General features: G+C 34.8%; 1 protein-coding gene across 1 annotated transcript in view; it reads right to left on the bottom strand.

Moving 5' to 3' along the window:
* The window catches only part of LOC111055953 (CUGBP Elav-like family member 1), a gene marked incomplete in the record, with an annotated part of 852,529 nt that overhangs the window by 204,968 nt on the left and 626,998 nt on the right, over positions 1-20,563 (bottom strand). Inside the window, 1 exon segment of the mRNA XM_039429833.1 lies at positions 12,602-12,684. Within this exon segment, the coding sequence (XP_039285767.1) occupies positions 12,602-12,684 (83 nt within the window).

Below are 20,563 nucleotides of genomic sequence, written 5' to 3'. Positions count from 1 at the left end.
AACCAATCAGGGAAGGGCTTCTAGAAAAGACGGCTTCTCTGATTGGTTCTCGTGGAATTAATCACGATTAAAACTCAACCGGCTTTTGTGCAACCGGCACTAACTGTTCATTCTTGTTAAAAATAATCAATTATATATTTACTTATAAAATAACAAGTTATAAATTCTATTCTTAATCTATTATTTAATTATTTTCAGGAAAGGGTACTATATTATATTTTCATCACACTGCACAGAAAGCAGCTGTTTTCCAGTCCCTAAGTAGATCTGTAAGACATTATTTGCAGACGACTCCCGTCTGACGTGAGAAACAGGTTTCTTTCCGGCTAAGGTCGGAAAGAGTACCCTTTCCGGCCGCTAACATGGAACTAAGATTGGCCAAATTTCGAGTGTGCTAAAACAGCTGATCAAAAAACTTTTCATCACTTGTGTTTCTTATTCAATAATTAAAACATTTATAATAATATCATCTTATTGTCATTTGAAAGAATAAAAAAGTATAAACTCAACCTCCCACATAATTGTACACAATCTTTTAGGTTATTTAAACAAATCAGAATAAAAAATAAAAATACTTGGACAATTTCCTGATATTCAGATTACCTTGGATTTGCTAGAGCTATGAACTTCCACTTTGGCTTTGGAAGTTCAATTAATAAACAATTATTATTCTCATACAGTATATTGTTTATTTCTCTGTGTGGCGAAAAATAGTGTTCGCACCACGGGCAAAAATGTTTTTTTCCGGCTCTCAATCTTTTCTAGTCCTCGGCCTACGGCCTCGGACTTGAAAACCGATTTCGAGCCGGAAAAGTCTCATTTTCGGCCCTAGGTGCGAAATATACTATTTATAAATAGAAATGAGTAGCCCTGATTTCATACATATTAACATATATATTATATTTTATTCGTCAAGGAAATATATTTTTAGATAATCAATAATAACTTCATCATTGATATTGGATTTTGTCAATCAATTCTATTTCCACTTTGTTGGAATACGATCAGTGTATGAAAACCGATCTGGCAACGATGCGGAACTAGAGAATGATAGCGCTATCTGCTTTGTCAGGTGATAGACAAGGATAGCAGTACCAATGTTAATCAAATACTGCCATTACATTATAACGTGGACCTCTACATAGCAAAAATATGAAAAATGGATTGTTGAACGATTTTAGCGAGTTTTTACTTTCGACTGAGTGTGGAGTTGTTGTACGTTTGTTCGACGATAACTTTTGAACCCTTCCATCTATCAATATCAAATTAAAAACAATCTTATTAGTTTTAACCTTACATTTGTGTTGTGTGTGATGCTGTTATACTTTTCCATAATGAAAATTTCTGTTCCATTTTTTTCACCATATGGAAAATTTGTGTTTTCAAAATATTATTTATAATAAAGATCGAGTTAGTTAACCAACAAAGTTGCATCACGTCTTAGTCTTTTTTGAGTTATTGTTTTAGTATTTTGAGACAGCTTATCTATAATCTACTTGAACAAAGAAATCAAATGAACTGAAACACAATAGAATTTATCAAGTAGGCCTACACTTCTATTTCAACAACACAAATGTAAGGTTAAAACTAAAAAGATTTTTTTTCATTTGATGTTGATAGATGGAAGGGTTCAAAAGTTAAAAGTACAACAACTTCTATTTCACAACACAACTCAGTAGCCCTAAAAATGAAAGTGAGTAAATCAAAAAATCACATCACTTATATGGGCTTCATTTACTCAAATTAATAAAAACAATATAAAAACTTGTAGTACCCTTTATAAAAAACTTTAAAATATTTAACGACTAGTTTTGATCATAGTTTTGAGCTTGAAAGTGACCACCTATGGTCGAAAATAGTCGTTAAAATATTTTAGAGTTTTCAATAAAGGGTAGCCTACTACAATTTTTATATTGTTTTTATTAATTTGAGTAAAAAAAATACATAATGTACGAGAATATTATTCTCCTTCACCACCTTCCACTTCTCCCCTATTTTTATCCTTCTTTTCCCCTTCCACTGTTTTTCCTTCACCCACTCCTCTCCCTCATACACATTCTCATAAAACTTTTAGAAAATTCAAAGACTTTCAAGAGATTTGAAAGCATTATTTTGAAATTCATCACTCGATTAAGTCTGTCTCACCATTCCGCGAATCGAGTCTGACCAAATTTGTTCGAAATCTGAAGCTTTCAGATCTCTCAAATATGATATCAGATCCTGCGATGCCTTACAAAGTAATCCCTCACTCTCTTTGTTCAACATCTCAGCATTCCTTAGTTGAATCTTGAGACTCCCGCTTTCTTTTGAACTACCTTGTGGCTTTGAAACCTCTCTATCAAGCTAGTTCCCTTTATTCTACACGTCTCCCTTTCATCTTTCAGTTTTTCGACTTTTCTTCTGGTTTTTCTCGGTGAACAAAATTTGAAACCCCTCCATTTCCTCAATTTTACACGTCTCCCATCTTCATTCCAGTTTTCCCGACTTTTCTCCTGGTTTTTCTCGGTGAACAAAATTTGAAACCTCTCCTTTTTTTTCTTCTACACGTCTCCTTTCCATCTTTCAGTTTTTCCGACTTTTCTTCTGGGTTTCCTCGGTAAACAAATTGTGGGATCTGTGAGAGGTAACTTGATACAATTTCCTTTGTGGGAAATAATGATGGAAAAGTCAGGTCTGTTGCAAGGAAATCTGGTGAAAGTACTCACTGACAGTGGAAAAAACGGATTATTTTTGGGAGAAACTAGAGACCAGGTTGCAAAAATCACTGCTGTATGATTTAAATGTTGGTTTATTAATTTTTTTCACGTGTTTATAATGTTCTTGTAGTAGGGACGTTATCCTATTATATTAAGCGAGCAATTTCTGTATTTATATATCTGGTTATTTTTATCTGGTTATTTCTATATCTGGTTATTTTTATATCTGGCTATTTTTATATCTGGTTATTTTTATATCTGGCTATTTTTATATCTGGTTATTTTTATATCTGGCTATTTTTATATCTGGTTATTTTTATATCAGGCTATTTTTATATCTGGTTATTTATGTTTAACGGATCTCGAAAACGGCTCTAACGATTTCCACGAAATTTGGAACATAGTAGGTTTATGATATAAAGATTCGATTGCACTAGGTCTCATCCTTGAGAAAACTCACTGAACGACATTAGAAGGATAATTCATCCTTGGCTGAAACAGCTGTGGATAGTAAAAAAGTGAGTGAGCGAGTGAGTATGTGAAAAATCAAAATATCGCATCCCCGAAATTCATAAGATGACGTATAGGCAGCTGTGAAATATGAACACGATCATTTTAGAGAATTGTGTTCTGTTTATCAATAAATAAAAATAACGAGCAAAGCTCGGTGCCCCGATTTTACATTATTTACTTATACAATATGACAATTCCCACTGAGTCTAAAGAGACCCATAGTGATGTAGGATTGGATTTAATTGTTACTTGAATGTGAGACTTGACTTTTGTTCAATCATTTGGAATATCATAATCTATTAAAAATAAAAAACCGAATTATGAATTATTTTGTGCCTTGAATCAATAAATAAATAGATTCTATTCATAGGCAATTCCTTGGCAACAATATAATACTGTCAAAAGGTGCGTACAGATTTACGCGCCGCGAACATGAGCAATTCACTTTTAATCAGCTGATGCCAAGCTTTTTATATCTGTATCTCACCGTTTCTGTAAAAATACAGATATAATCAGCTGATGAGAAATGAATTGCTCATGTTCGCGGCGCGTATATCTGTACGCACCTATAGAAAAAATATAGCATTAGATGATATCGCATGGTATAACTCGTTTATTAACCAAATTTCAAAACGATTTTTGATAACTCACACCTATTGCTGTCGACTACTGTCTATTATTACTGTTTTTTGGGAGTGTTAGAACTCAAGTTATACAATGGGATATCTTCTTATGCTATACTTTCTGTATGGTTGAACTAATTGACCGTAATCTCGGTTTGAATAAAGATTATGTTCGCATTCATTATTAACATTCTGAGATTAAACTAACAGCTGATTGATCTACGTTAAAACCTCGGCCCTGAAACAGATTCTAACAGAAAAAAACTCACAATTTCAAGTCGAAAGAATCCACTCTGAACTCGAAGTTTGTAAGATAAATCCACCGAGCAGAAAGTTTCAAGACAGGAGTTTACTTATTTTTCAATATACATGTCATACTTTGTGACGGGAAATTTAGTTGGGCCAATTGATTAATGTCCAAACAATTGTCTAAAGTTGCTGTGTTATAGTTTTCACATTTTCAGGCACGACAACTGGGAGAGAGAATATTAAATTTTGCGCGGGAATAAATCACTGTTGCAGCGAAATGGCGGCAGCAACTTTGAAAAGTTTGAAACCTCTTCTGTTACTTCCTCATCCTCCTTTCTTCTCGCTCTCTCTTCCTCTTCCTTTTTCTCTTCTCTCTTCTTTGCTCTATAGTGTGGTACAATTTGCTCTCTTCATCCTTCTTTCTTCTCTCTTTCTCTCTTCCTCTCTCGTCGGTTATGTCGAGTGAGTAAACGTGTGTCAGTTCGGCTCCGTCTTCTAACAGATATTTCGTAGGGTTATACAGTTCAATTCACTTCAAATTATACATCTAGTTATTCAGTTTCTCGAGCTTAATTCAATAGTGAAATTATATTTTGATTAACTCACACTCTTTTATTTATCTTGAAAAAACATTCCTAAATCTTCAGTTCACCTTCTCGCCTATAAAAGTGTAAATCCACCTAACGGTACACGATGGTTCGACCGAATAGAGGCACACCGAAGAATGAGGTCAATGCTCTGAAGCCAGCTATTTCTGGAGCATTGTCCGAAGAGACCCTCCTCATTATTCGACAGCAAATCGAAGAGTCTGTCCACAGTGCTGTATCAATGGCTGTGAAATCTATTTTCGAGGAACTTCAGGCATTGAAGGAGGAGAACAAACAGCTGCACGATAGAATTCGTGAGCTGGAGGTGTCTTGTCACCTGAAGGTCGACGACCTCGAGCAATATGGGCGCCGACATTCTATACGTATTTTTGGGATCCCGGAGAGTGACAAAGAAGACACGGACCTGCTGGCGCTCGATGTCTTTAACAAGAAGCTGAACGTGCCCGTGACTTTGGCGGATGTCAACCGCTCGCATCGCGTTGGAAGGCGTCAACCACCTCAACAAGGGCAAGCTAAACCCAAGGACCGACCCATCATAGTTCGACTGTGCAGCTACCGGACCAGGAAGATGATCTTCGACGCTAAGTTATATTTTCTGTGAACATGTTTTGTCCAGTTTCCTATAGGCTACTATGTAACACCATAGAGAAACAATAGCATAAGTAGATATCCCATGGTATAGGGCGTTTATGTCGCAACTTTTACTGTTTTCCCAAGCCGATAGTTCAAGTAAGTCTTTCATATGCAGCTGTGTGATGCTGGTAGTCTCTCAAATTGTGCCGTTCATACAATATCACCCCAACAAAACAGTACAAATTGACAATAATCGAGAGTAATCAGCTTGAGATAAGAGTAAAAGTTGCGACATAAATTCCCTATACCATGGATTATCTACTTACGCTATTGTTTCTCTATCTATGGTAACACTCACTGATAAGGAAAACATCTACCAATGGAAGCAAACCATAGCCTACTCTGTCCCTAACCTTCTCATTTCTCCGGGCCAGTCTCCGAGCTCTGGACACCAAACAGCTGGAATTAAAAAAGTTAGCTTTCCGAACCGGGGCGTAGTTGCAGATTTTATGATAATCTTTTTTTTCTCATTTCTATGATTGGAAACGTTTTTCCTTGACGAAATGAAACATTCCTAAATAATTTTAAATAACTGAAACTACACTTTTTTCTCTTCATTTTATTTTGTGTTCAATTTTCTTTTTATCAAAATTTAATCGTGGACTTCGACTTCGCGCCAATTTTTTGACTCCAGCTGTTTAAAGTCTAGAACTTAGCTGAATCTCGAGCTCGGAGACTGGCCCTAAAATTCTCATGTTAATGTTTGTACAAATTCATAGAGATATTGTAATTCTAGCCTCCCCTCATTCTCTGTCACTCTACGCTTGTTCCTCCTCTTTCTATCCCCTTCCTCCCCCCGCAACCATCTTCTACTCCATCTCTTCTTCATTGTACCTTGGAATTCGAGCACACATCATAATATCAGCTCCGCGAACACGATTGCTTTGAAGCTCGTATTTTCCTGAAATGTTCCATTTTGAAGACATGATATTTAGCCTCCCTATTCATAACCTCGTATTTTCCTGAAATGATCCATCTTCAAGATACAGTATAACATTCGTATTCATAACAGTTCACACAAATCTATGAAGTCTTCAAATTCCAGCACAGTATTCAAATTCGTATACTGTGAATTTTGGCGTCTATTATGTTGGAGAAACCTGCTGAATTTCAGCATCTCAACCGAGTGAACCTCTAAATTCTCTGTGGGAATAAATTCATGTGACCTGAGAACTCATGGTCTGAATACATGCATGTGTGATTTTATTTTGCTACCAGTTTTCTACTATATCTACACCTTCTCAAATTTTCCTTTTTCTCCTTCTTCCTCTTCTTCTTCTTCTCTCTATCCTTCGCTTTTCTCTACACTAACTATCTTAATATGAACACAATCTTTAATAATGTCAAAGCTTGGAATAAAATTGAGATATCATCGTCCGTCAAAATCACTACATGAAGAACAATAATTAATTATGAGTAGGAAATAGTTATTTGTGCAACTAGTGCGCAAAGTGCCACTTTGCTGCACCGAAAGAAACGTTTACTCGGAATGATGGTTTCTCGAGTGCAGCAAAGAAACTTTGCGCACGTATTGCACATTAAATTTTCCCTACAGTTACCATAGAATGTGAAAAGTCAGTAATAGACGGTGAACATGTCCTACACCAAATAAAATGTTTGTTTGTGCAAATCTTTAGTATTTTTAATGCTGATAATAAATATTGCAACCATTCCACAACAGAATTATTTCAAATTCAGTCTAAATGACAATAGAATGAATATTATAAAGTTATATGAGATTCAATTATAATAATGCTTCATCTACAAGAAGTCATCAGCCAAGTGTAGAAATGGCCATATCACTTGTCTGGATATATTTTTAAGCCATCAATGAGCCTCACAAACGTTATACTTCACCCTTGACTAACAGTTCAATATTCTCCTATCCGAAAACACAAAAGTTTTGCAGCAAAACTTTGCTTATACTTATACGGTGCCCATTAATATGTTTTATTGATTAATTTGTCTATGTGATCAAAGCTGTAAGCTTATGTTTTAATTTTTCTATTAATGTAAATGAATAAATAAGTTAATATGCCCAGGACTGATCAAGGATTAGGCTAGTGATCAGCTCTCAGGACGGACTTAAGTCTAACCTGACCATTCTAAAAATTTCATGTGTACTACTTTATTCCAGTTTCAAATATCCTCAAGTTTGAGTCTGAATGATATATTATACACAATTAGTGTAAAAATATAGTTTCAGCTTGTTTTTTCTTGTAAATACATTAGTAGATGTTGGTATTTCTGCTTTTCTGGCAAGGGACCACTATCATCAGTATAATCAAGATTATACTGCATTATTTAAAACGTGATATAACGTTATTTTAAACGAATATATTTTATAGACATTACATTTACCTGAAATGCTGAACTTCAATCATTCAAGTCACTGTTGAGTAAACAGGATGTAAATCCAGTGTTTTTGATTACGGTATTCAATAACATCTATTCTGTATTCTGTTTCTAATTCAGCAACGGCATTCATTGAAGTTGTTCTACGAAAAGTGAGTAGAGAGTTTCGGGGAGTTGAAGAACTGAATAACTTTTTTGAAGTGTAAATATTTATGTTTCAAACCTAATGGATACATTATTGTTTTGAAAATATAACAATCACAGCCTTAGTATCAGAAACAAAAGTAGCCTAACCACTAAAGTAAATGAAGATATAAAAATACTTGATTCCTTGATCATAAAAATCTGGTGTGGTACACTCACACAACTTTCCTTGCTCATATTTGAAACTACGATCAGACTTCTGTATATGGTGTATATATAATTGTTTTCAAAGTACTTTTTCTTTGTGTGAATGTGAAATCGATGATTTTTTTAGTCGTCATTTTTTTAAAGTCGTCAAAACAGCTGTTCTACAGATGAAATATCTCGACTATGTGTTCTTTTTATGAACTGCTCTACCTACCTACCTCATGCACGAGAAGGAGGTTACAAAGTCCATTTCTCAAGGATGGGGTGGACCCCCCATTAGTTTCCCAGAAAGGAGACTCATGCCAGTTAATAGAGCTGATAAATAACTATACAGGGTATGAATTTGAAAAAAATTGGTCAAGTTATTTTTGAGAAATCGTGAAAAACATGGTTTTCCAGTAATTATCCGCCATTTTTCTCAAGAATATTACGGAGCTCCTGCAATTTTCCAAGGAAAGAACTCATGTCATTTGATAGGGCTTATGAATAGCTATCCATGGTTTAAATTTGAAGAAAATCGTTGAAGCCATTTTCGAGAAAACCGTGAAAACCCTGGTTTTTTGGTCATTATCCGCCATTTTTCTCAAGAATATTACGGAGCTCATGGAATTTTCCCAGAAATGAGACTCATGCCAGTTGATAGTGCTTATAAATATCTATCCATGGTATGAATTTAAAGAAAATCGTTAGAGCCGTTTTCGAGAAAACGGTGAAAAACAAGGATTTTTAGTCATTATCCGCCATTTTTCTCAAGAATATTACGGAGCTCCTGAAATTTTCCCAGAAATGAGACTTATGCCAGATGATAGGGCTTATAAATAGCTATCCATGGTATAAATTTGAAGAAAATCGTTGTAGCCGTTTTCGAGAAAAACGGTGAAAAACATGGATTTTTAGTCATTATCCGCCATTTTTCTCAAGAATATTACGGAGCTCCTGAAATTTTCCCAGGAATGAGACTTATGCCAGTTGATAGGGCTTATAAATAGCTATCCATGATATAAATTTGAAGAAAATCGTTAGAGCCATTTTCGAGAAAAACGTGAAAAACATGGTTTTTTAGTAATTATCCGCCATTTTTTCCGCCATCTTGAATTGAATTTTATTGAATTTCTTATTGTCGGGTCCTCATGGTATAGGACCTTGAGTTTAAAATTTCAAGTCGATCGGTTAATTAGGAATGGAGTTATCGTGTTCACAGACATACACACACACACACATACACACATACACACACACAGACCAACACCCAAAAATCATGTTTTTGGACTCAGGGGACCTTGAAACGTATAGAAAATTTGAAATTGGGGTACCTTAATTTTTTTTGGAAAGCAATACTTTCCTTACCTATGGTAGTAGGGCAAGGAAAGTAAAAATGGTCAATAAATGTTTCCAATGTATTCTAGTTAAAAATATAGGCATCTCACACATAAAAAATCGTTCATGATAACTTGAATAGAAATAAATTACTGATATTGAATACTATCAAAACTTCTTGTTTATTCACTGTTTCTTATTCAATATCTCGTGGTAATAATCAGCTATTTTACAAAAATTTCCAGCCATCAACATATTCGTTTTTACCAACATTTCTTCTACTTTGCCGCACTCTACCGTCACAAAGCATGTTAACTATTTTGTGTTGTTATGTTGCAAATTTGAAGTGCGGCAAAGTACTTTGCACTCAAATCTACATTCCCGCACTGGGTGCGTACTATAATTATTATTGATGCGGGAATGAGCACTTTTTCGGGTAACTGTAGGAAAAAATTGTATGTCGATAGAATAGAAACAATCGTTCATAATTATTTGAAGAAGCCCAGTATATGAAGAAGCAGAGAGTGATCAAAAGAAAGAAAGGCACAGAAATTAGAAAAAGAGGATCAACAACAAGATGAAATAAGGCGAGGTAAAAGAGAAAATGCAGAAACCCTTCCAAACTAATTAAAGTAGCCATGATTTTCGAAAAATTTCATTACACACACATAATTTCCACATTTCAACCCCACGTGATATCATCCTCCACATTCTGACCTCACCTCTGATGAAAAAAGCAAGCGAAAAACGATATGAAAGGTGATAAAAAACGTGGAAAAGAATTGCTAATAATTAAGTGAATAGAATGCATGAACACTTCAGAAAATATTCAACTCTCCACGGCACTCAAACAGAAAACTCCTGTTTTATTAATAATTTCTCATCCACTGTTTCAAAGGCTACTCTAAAACATGTTTTTATTTTCCAGAGAATAATTTGAAAAATGCCGACCTCACTTCCCGGCCTCTCATCTGTTCTGAAGGCAAGAAAGAAAATATTAATACCTTCATTTCATTCTGTATGAAGAAGAAGAAGAAGAAGAACAATAAGAAGAAGAAGAAGAAGAAGAAGAAGAAGAGGAAGAAGAAGAAGAAGGAAAAGGAGGAGGGAACTAGAAGAAGAAGAAGAAGGAAGAAGAAGAAGAAGAAGAAGAAGAAGAGAAGAAGAAGAAGAAGAAGAAGGAGAAGAAGGAAGAAGAAGAAGAAGAGAAGAAGAAGAGAAGAAGAAGAAGAAGAAGAAGAGAAGAAGAAGAGAAGAAGAAGAAGAAGAAGAAGAAGAAGAAGAAGAAGAAGAAGAAGAAGAAGAAGAAGAAGGAGGAAGAGAATAATATGTATTATTTACTCATCATACTTCCCTGTACCTGCTTGATTGAAGTTAGCCAAATTACATTGGAGCCTCTCTCGAGAAATTAAACATATTCTTTTATCATTTTACGGAGAGAAGGGAAAGGAAATTAATTCCAAGAATTTCTTGAAATTTGATGAGAAATGTTGAAATTATAGCGAGGTCCAAGTGGCAGGTAGAATTGTTAAAATGCCGAGTTTAAAAAGATGAAAGAAATTGGAGGATTTTTTATGAGGAGATATTTGCATCCAGTTAATATTTCATATTCTATATGGATATTTCTTTTTTGATTGTGTTGGAAATGGTAAGGGCTATTCCTGCCTATTTCTCCCACTACTCATTTTTGTCATCAAATGAATATTAAATTAATATGTTCTCATTGAAACGTAGTAGAAGATGATTCAAAGGGATGTATCTCTTTGAAGTAGGCTATAGTAGCTTTGACTATAGACAGACCTCTGTCTAGAGTCAAAGATAGTAGCCTAATATTGTGCTGTTTTTTTAAAAAACATTGGGTATTGTGAATTTTTTTTGTAGTTGAAAAGTCATTGGAGACAGCATACTTGGAAATAGCTATTTATGTATTAAGAGTGTAATGCGCGACTTTATCGCTCGCGCAAAACAGTTATCACGCGACGCGAAGCGGAGCGTGATAATTTTGCAAGAGCGATAAAGAAGCATTACCTGCGAATTACATACACATTTTTTTCTACAACTGCCCAAACCTGTTAAATTACTTATATCGGCGGAGTTACAATTACCGACTTTTCAGGTTAAGATCTGACTTTTTGGCGAGCTGCTTACAATCAGCTGATTAGGAAGCGTAAAGAAACTCTTCTGCGCATGCGCGAATGATTTGGAAGCGTAAAGGAACTCTTCTGCGCATGTGCAAATGATTTAGAAGTATAAAGAAAATTTACTGCGCATGCGCAGATGGTTTGCGAGCGAAGAAGTAGATTCTCCTCAGAAATTAGCTGTTTTACGAGGAGAATTGAGTGTGTAGATTCTTTCTTTACGTACAGTTGTAGAAAAAATATATTTTATTGAAAGTGATTCCTTATGAGGAATTCTACTGTCTGAGATAAAATTTCTGGGAACCCGATCTTTCGATGTCAAATTATCTTTAATAAAAAAGAAACAAACAATCAATTGTCATTTATGTGAAACAGAGGATGTGTATCTCCAATAAGATTAGAGATGCCTAGTGCCGGTTGCACTAAGGCCGGTTAAATTTTAACCGTGATTAATTCCATGAGAACCATTCGGAAAAAGCTTATTTTTCGAAACAGCCTTCTCTGATTGGTTCTTGCGAAATTAATCACGATTAAAATTTAATCGGCACATCAATTAGGGTCAGTTGCACAACAATCATATTGAGATCAACCACCTTTCATTCTCCACTTAAATTGAAGATTGATGAAACTTTTGCAACAACCACATCAATACTGTCACTACAAACATGAAAAATACTAGTAGTTCTGTGAACAGTGGACCTCACGCAGTATTCTCATCCACAAGTACCTGATTGGAACTATAGACCTTATGGAAATACAGCAATAGACTGGCTTCTCCACACATCTGTGTAATCGCTTGTCAGCTGATTTATGATGAATAATTCTATAGTCTGATTTTTTTTTACTCTAATATTGGTGTATGAAGGAGGCTCCTTTTTCCTTTTATATTATCCTTGAAATGCAAAATTTCCAAAAACCTTGTATATACGTCGACGCGCAATTAATAAAGGAACATAACAGTCAAATTTCATGTAAATCTATTACCGCGCTTCGCCGTAAATGCGCAACATATAAACATTTAAACATTAAGAGAAATGCCAAACCGTCGACTTGAATCTTAGACCTCACTTCGCTCGGTCAACAAACAAATGTAATATAAGATTTCAGGATAACTCACCCCCCGCTAATGTTTTGACATTATGTAGGGCATTTTGAGCTTCCAATGCACTTTTTCGTGTATAAAAGGTGACGAAGCAGCATCCTGAAACAAACAAAATAATGTTCATCATATTAAAATAGATTGGATAGGAATACACGTATTTACATTTTATAATACACAAATCAAATGCATGATTAGAGAGGACAAACTGGCTTAGCCCAGATCTGTTCCCTTTCCGTATTACGATAAAAGTAAAAGCCCAAAAGTAAAGTAGCCCAAAAACGTAGGTTATGTTGTTCCACTTTGATCAAACTTCAAGTGGAGTTATGACAATTTATATGAAGTTATAAGTGACATTATGAATATTATTATACAGTCATATACAATATTATTATACAATGAGAATAAGATCATTTCTGAGGAATGAAAATAATAAATGAAGAAAGATCAATGTGGAGCTGGAGATGACGTAATAGCTGAGAAGTGGGTATGATAAAAAAACGGACCAATCATATGCAAGAAATTCTCCTTCCAAGCTCCGCCCCTCGCTTCTGATTGGTGGACGATTTGAAATGTTTCAATCCCCGAATACAGCCGGTAGATGGCAGCATATGCTGAGTAAATGTTCTACTGTTTCATTTTCTACTCGTTTTTCTCCTTCTAGCAGTTTTTCTAGCACAATTTATGGCTCTTCAGATTTGTTTAGACTGGACTATAGTCAGGCCACGTTATAATGGCAGTGTTTGATTAGCAATGGTCCTTGTCTATCATTCAACAAAGCAGATGGCGCTATCTCTCTATCGCTTTGCTCTGTTGCCAGATCGTCTTTCAACAATGTAAAATTAATAATTTACAGAATATTACATCTCAATTATATAAACTCATTATGAAATAATTGAAAAATATAATTTCTTACTCAATAAAATATAATTGATTATTTTAAACGAGAATGAGAAATTAATATTACATCAATAAACTTGTATCAGCTACCGTCTATAGAAAGCATTGACAAGACAGAGGATCGGCAACGTTGTTCTGCTATCTTTCTCCACTGCCATTATAACGTGGACCTCACCATAGCTCTGCAATGCTGCCAGATCGTTCTCAACAATATAGAAATATAATAATTAATCAACAAATTATCCAATCTCAATCATGGGAATTTATCATTCAATATATTTTCTTGAGAAATAAGATAAAAATTGATCGTTTTAAACAAGAATGAAGAGCTCATATATCATCAGATATACTGGTTTCAGCTATCATCTATAGAAGGCAGTGACAAGGCAGAGAATCAACAGCTCTGTTCTTTCATCTTTCTCCACTGCAATTATAAAGCGGACCACACTGTAGAACTAAATCAGTGAAGAATCAGAAAGATATAATCAATAGAAGGCAAAGAGGTACCTGGGAGGGAGAAAGATGGATTACCTGGAAAAGAGAAAGAGTGAGAAGTAATAGAGTATAGAGAGAGAAAGACATAGAGTCTTGAGACACAAGATGGCGGCAAGTGAGTGATGACAGCCATTAGGTTAGTGCCATAAGCTTGTGACGTTCTGTCTTTAGATAAGTGAGGACAATTCGTCTATGACTGCAACACGCCTGCTGTCAAGACAAGAAAGAGATGGAGGATGGAGAAAGCAGATAGGACAAAGGAGAGACAGAGAGAGGAAATTTGCTGGAAGAGAGAGAGTGAGAGAAACAGAATAGAAAGAAACTAGGGGGAAGGAAATGTAGGGGGTAGAAGAGCGAGTGAGAGAGAAGAATATCAGGAATGAATTGTGAGGCTACAGAAAGTGAGAAAGAGAGAACCTAGAGGATATATTAGAAGTAAATTTGGAGGACGAGAGAGCAGAAAAAGTGTGAGAGAGAAAAGAATATTAGGAATGAATAGTGAGGGTTCAAATAATAATAAACAGAAAACATAGAGGAGGAAATGTGGGGGGGGGAGAGTGAGAGAGATTGATCGAGTACTTTATTTATGTAGATTACAATATATACTGGCTTTTATACTTATATACAATAGCTTACAATATAGCAAAATTATAGATGAATTAACATAATATAGACTAAGAAAATAATTATTGAACTGCATATGATATGAAAAAAGCAATTTGTAATATAATAACTATAGATAATTATATTGTTATGCATCTACATAAATTGGCGGAGCTAATCAATGTACATTCTTTGGGAACAATATTAAAGATATCCTTCCCAGTAACACTCTACCAAAACGTTAATTTTATTAATTAGACTAAGGGTTTATTCATGAATGGAAATATTGTAAAAGTTTTAATTAATATGAGAAAAAAAACTGAAAAATTGATAAAGTAAAATAATTATACAGCTAAATAAGATCAAATCATTGATTATCAAAATGCAGTAGGCTGAAAGTAGATGAGGGTAATCAACTTTCAATAATATACAGCAGTATGCAGTGGATAGTCAAAAAACCATGAATTTATATAATATATAAATACAATTCATTCCATAACAGATTTATAGGTTTGTATTGGTGGGATGGGTGAGGGATGGTTGTCATGTGATCGTTCTAGAGCTGGACAGTTTCAGTCATTTGTTCCAAAAGATGTTCTTTTGAAGTCAGGATGAAGCTCTCAGAGATTGATTGATTGATTGAGTACTTTATTTATGTAGATTACAATATATACTGGCTTATACACTTATATACAATAGCTTACAATACAGCAAAATTATAGATGAATTTACATAATATAGACTAAGAAAATAATTATTGAACTGTATATGATATGAAAAAGTAATTTGTAATATAATAACTATAGATAATTATATTGTTATGCATCTACATAAATTGGCGGAGCTTTGGACATATCAATGTCCATTCTTCGGAAAGAATATTAAAAATATCCTCCCCACTAACTCTCTACCAAATTACTCATACTCTCTCAAGAGAGAGAATAATTATCAGGTATGAATTGTGGTGGAACAAAGAGTGAATAAGAGAAGAAACATTAGAAAGAAAGATTGAAAGAGAGAGAAAGAACAGAGAAGAAACATTGGAAAAAATATGAGGGAAGTGACTTGGGAAGAGAAGGAAAAGAAGTTGATAATGAAGGGAAAATTGAATAAGAAGAAAAAGAGTGGAACAGAATGAAGAATTCCATTTATTCTTCTTCTTTTCGTCTTCTTCTTATTCTTCTTCTTCTTCTCCTTCCTCCTCTTTCTCATCTCCTCCCTTCTGTTTCTCTTTATCTTTTTCTCCTTTGACCTCCTTTCCTGCTCATTCTTCTCGATTCGTATTTCAATAGTTTTCGTTCCCCAAAATCTTCAATTACAAATCATAACACAGTTTCTCTTATCATTTATCCCAGTCATGTGAGAAACCCTTCTTATTACCATAGCTATATTGTTCTCAAATCAAACAAAAAAAAGTACAGATATATCGTTCTCACAAAAATTCTAATACAGAAAAATTGACACAGTAATGTCTGCATTGGAAGGAAAATTAATTTTCCTATGCGCGATGGAAAATTTGAAACAGAGTTTCTACGCTGAGCGAAGAACACTTTTCCAACAAGAGTTTCAGTTTTCCTGGAGCAGATTTCCCGACATCGGAGCAGTTTTCTAGCGGAGGAAATTGATGCAATTTGCGAACTCCAGATGTAATTGAACGCGATGAAATTGCAGGGGAGAACCTGGAAAAGAAAAAGAAGGAGGAGGGAATGAAGGAGAAGGGGTAAAGAAGAAGTGGAAGAAGGAGAAGAAGAGGAAGAAGAAGAAGAAGAAGAAGAATGCGTTGTTTGCAAACCAGTGATATCCGCGATGGCTGATGGCGGAATAAAATAGGGTGAAGAAGGAGATTCTTCTTTGTTTTGTTTTTCTTCTTCTTCTTTTTCTTCTTCTTCGTTTACTGTTTTTCCATCGAAAGAAAGCAGACAAGAGAAAATGAGGAGACTGGAGTCATGCGTAGAGAATTTCTGTATAAAATGAATTTTGGAAGAGAAGGAGTGATCATTATTACGTGATAATTTTGAGTGATAATGTTTATTAGGACGAATCAATTAATATATTTAGGAAAGGAAGAAGAGAGGAATTTCACACTGAAGGAAACAGTTGATGTGTAAAGAATATGTATAGGAAAACCAGAGAAATAGAACAAAGTTCGGTATATTGGGATAAAGGATGGAAGAATAGTATAGGAAGTGGAGGAATGAGAAAGAGAAGAAGGAGGGAGTGTGATAAAATAAGGAGAATGAAAGATAAAATAGATTGAGAAGAAAACGCTAAATTCTCTTACCACGGCGAATTTGCCGTTGATATAAAGTTTTCTTTCAAACAGCTTTCAGCGAAGTTTGGCGATTTGAGCTTTGCTCTTTCTTGAAGCGAATTGAAGAGAATGAGAGCTGACGATACAGTAGAAGAAGAAGGGGAAGGAAAACAAGAAGAAGGATGATGACAAGGAGAAGAAGTAGGAGAAGGAGGAGAAGGGGAAGAAGAAGGAGAAGGAGAAGGCGAAGAAGGATGAGAAGGAGGAGAAGGAGGAGGAGGAGGAGAAGGAGGAAAAGGTGAAGGATTAGATTAGATTTCTTTATTTATGGATGTTACAATAATTACTGGCTTATACACTAATTTATACATTAAATAACGATAATGCTAGCTATTCAACGAATTTCACAAAGTATAGATAATTAATCAATGAGAATAAAAATATAGAATGCAATTAGAATATCGATAATATAATAATGTGATGTAACTTCATAAATCGGCGGTGTTCCAACAAATAATTGTCGATTCTCTAAGAAGGATATAAAAAAAATATCCTTCCCATAAACACACGACCGGGAGAAGGAGAAGAAGGAAGGAGGAGGAAAAGAAGAATGAACAAAAATATTTATTTGGACTTGTGTTTCCTCCATGTTTAAAAAATACCTCTGACATGGGTTACATGAGAAATAAAAAATTAACAGACTAGAAGGGGTTAAACTATTACCAAATAATACAAGAATTAAATCAGTTCAATTTGAAAAGCGTTAAATCTTGTTCTGTCAATTAGTATACCGCGAAACAAGGATTCTCTGTTTCTTTCTAAATTCACTCAAGTGATTATTCCCTACTCACACGTGCAGAGAAAATTTACTAGTTGGTTGAACAAGATGGCTGTTTAACAAGAGGGAGACCAGTACTGTAGTAGGAGTGGGCCTACTAATTCACCAGTAATCAAACTGTTCACACATGTAGAAGAACAGTTTCCACTTTGAAATGGGAAGGTTCAACCTTACGTAAATTTGGGAGAGGAATAGCACAAGGTTACGTTATCTTCTCTCTCCCTACCATTTTGATGATGTACTTATTGTATGAATCAATAGAGAATATAGAATAAAAAATTGTTTTTTTTTTGTACAATTCATACCCCATTTGTCCTCTATACCGACCCTTTCTATATAAGCCAGCATATATTGTAACTTACTAAAATAGAGGTTTATCTGATCTTTTCTCTCTCTATCTCTTTTATTCTTGTCCTCCTCTATGTATCTTCCTGTCGTCGTCGTCTTCTAAATTGTTATTGTATCTTATTGACCGAGCGAAGTGAGGTCTAAGATTCAAGTCGACGGTTTTGCATTTCTCTTAATGTTTAATTTTAGTTATTGTATTTTATTGACTGAGCGAAGTGAGGTCTAAGATTCAAGTCGACGGTTTTGCATTTCTCTTAATGTTTAAATTTTCAAATGTTTATATGTTGCGCATTTACGGCGAAATGGTAATAGATTTTCATGAAATTTGACAGGTATGTTCCTTTTTCAATTGCGCGTCGACGTATATAGAAGGTTTTTTGGAAATTTTGCATTTCAAGGATAATATAAAAGGAAAAAGGAGCCTCCTTCATACGTCAATATTACAGTAAAAATCAGACTATAGAATTATTCATCATAAATCAGCTTTCGAGTAGATTTTATATTGCATACAATGACGCATGCAATTCAATATAGCAATGTAACTGAGAAAACAGAGCTGTTGTGTGGACTATTAATCGCATGCAGTGAGGAACTTGAAGTAGTATAGTATTTTCTCCCGACTTTTCTCTGCTTTCAACTTGGTTTTCTACATTAAATCATTAGCATTGTCGAAACAACAACCCAAACAGCTATTAGTCGTTCATACACCGATATCTCGCCGACAAGACAGGACAGGACAGAATTTACTCTGATGGACAGTATTAGAGGAGACTGTGGTTTATAACTGCGCGAGGTCTACTGTTCACAGAACTACCAGTATAAATACTAGTAGTTCTGTGAACAGTAGACCTCGCGCACAGTATGTTACATTGACCTGTTATGTTTTCTCAAAGATTAATAAATAATTTATCAATTTGAAATGTCTAGAAAAAAATCACAAATATACATAGAGCTTTCTGTCCTATCGTACCGTGACTTGTCATCCCGGAATGTGAGTGTGAGCTCTGTTATCAGGTCTGGCTGCCGTCGATACGCCAATCCAATCAACCCATCAGAGAATATTCTGTGTTGTTGTGTTGGCGAAAAAACAGTGTGTTGAAATTAACAAAATAAACTACCATAATGCTGATTTCCTACAAACTTCATTTCTTACTTTTCATGAGTTTAGAAATCAATTTCTTTTCAATAATATTTGTTGCAATTTTAATCAATCATCAGATTGAGAATAAAAATGTAAAGAAAAAGTTTTTCTATCAATAACTGCAAACTCCAAACTAGAATCATGGCCTCAGCTTATGGAAAGACAAAGTTAGTAGAAAACTGTCTACTAACGTTGATGGAAACATTTTCAAGATGTTCGATGTTTTTGAATGGGTAGTATTAAGGTGCGTTCAGATATACGTGCCGCGAACATGAGCAATTCACTTTTAATCAGCTGACTATATTTGTATTTCCACAGAGACGGTAAGATACAGATATAGAAAGCTTGGCATCAGCTGATTAAAAGTGAATTGCTCATGTTCGCGGCGCGTATATCTGTACGCACCTTTATAGTCCACTAGACAGCTGATTTATGATGAATAATTTGTAGCCTGATTGTTACGGTGATATCAGTGTTTAAAAGAAACTCCTTTTCCTTTTGTATTATCCTTAAAATGCAAATTTTTAAAAAACTTTATGTATAAATCGACGCGAAATTCAAAAAAGAACACACCTGTCAATTTTCATGAAAATCTATTGATGCGTTTCGCTGTAAATGCGCAACATATAAACATTTAAACATATAAACATTCAAATATTCAAACATAGAGAGAAATGCAAAATCGTCTACTTGAATCTTAGATCTCACTTCGCTCGGTGAACAAATTTCCAATTTAATATGATCTCCTTCTATCCTGTCTCCTATCTTTCTTCCTCCGCTCCTGGTCCCCTGCCTTACCCACTTTCTCACCCTCAAGCTTTGTGATCCACTTAAGATTCAAGTCGAGTTCTGAACCAATGGTCTACTCTATCGATGTGTGGCCTACTCCACAATATTGGAATATTTGCCCCTATTTAGGGGAAGGGTTGCTTGTAGGTCACTTGTAGGTCACTTGTAGGTCACTTGTAGGTAACTTGTATGGTCACTTGTATACTGAAGTCCACGTTAAATAGCAGTATTTGATCAACAATGGTTTTGCTATCCTTATCTATCATCCTAGTATTATCTTCGTATCATCTTTTTATCATCTTCGTATCATATTATTCTGTATCATCCCTGTATCATATTTGTGTCATTTTCGTATCACCTTTGTATCATCTTCGTACCATCATTGTACCATCTTCGTATCATCTTTGTATCATCTCCCTATATAGTGAGGCCCTCGTTATAATGGCAGTATTCGATTAACATTGGTGTTGCTATCCTTGTCTATCATCCTTGTATTATCTTTTTATCATCTTCGTATCATCTTTGTATCATCTTCGTATCATCTCTGTATCATCTTCCTATGGGGAGGTTCTCGATACAATACCAGTATTCGATTAACATTGTAGTTGTTATCCTA

The sequence above is a fragment of the Nilaparvata lugens genome, chromosome 5 (assembly GCF_014356525.2).
Source record: "Nilaparvata lugens isolate BPH chromosome 5, ASM1435652v1, whole genome shotgun sequence".
NCBI classification, from domain to species: Eukaryota; Metazoa; Arthropoda; class Insecta; order Hemiptera; family Delphacidae; genus Nilaparvata; species Nilaparvata lugens.
Note: the sequence above shows the minus strand (reverse complement) of the source record. Positions and strands in the feature narration are given on the sequence as shown.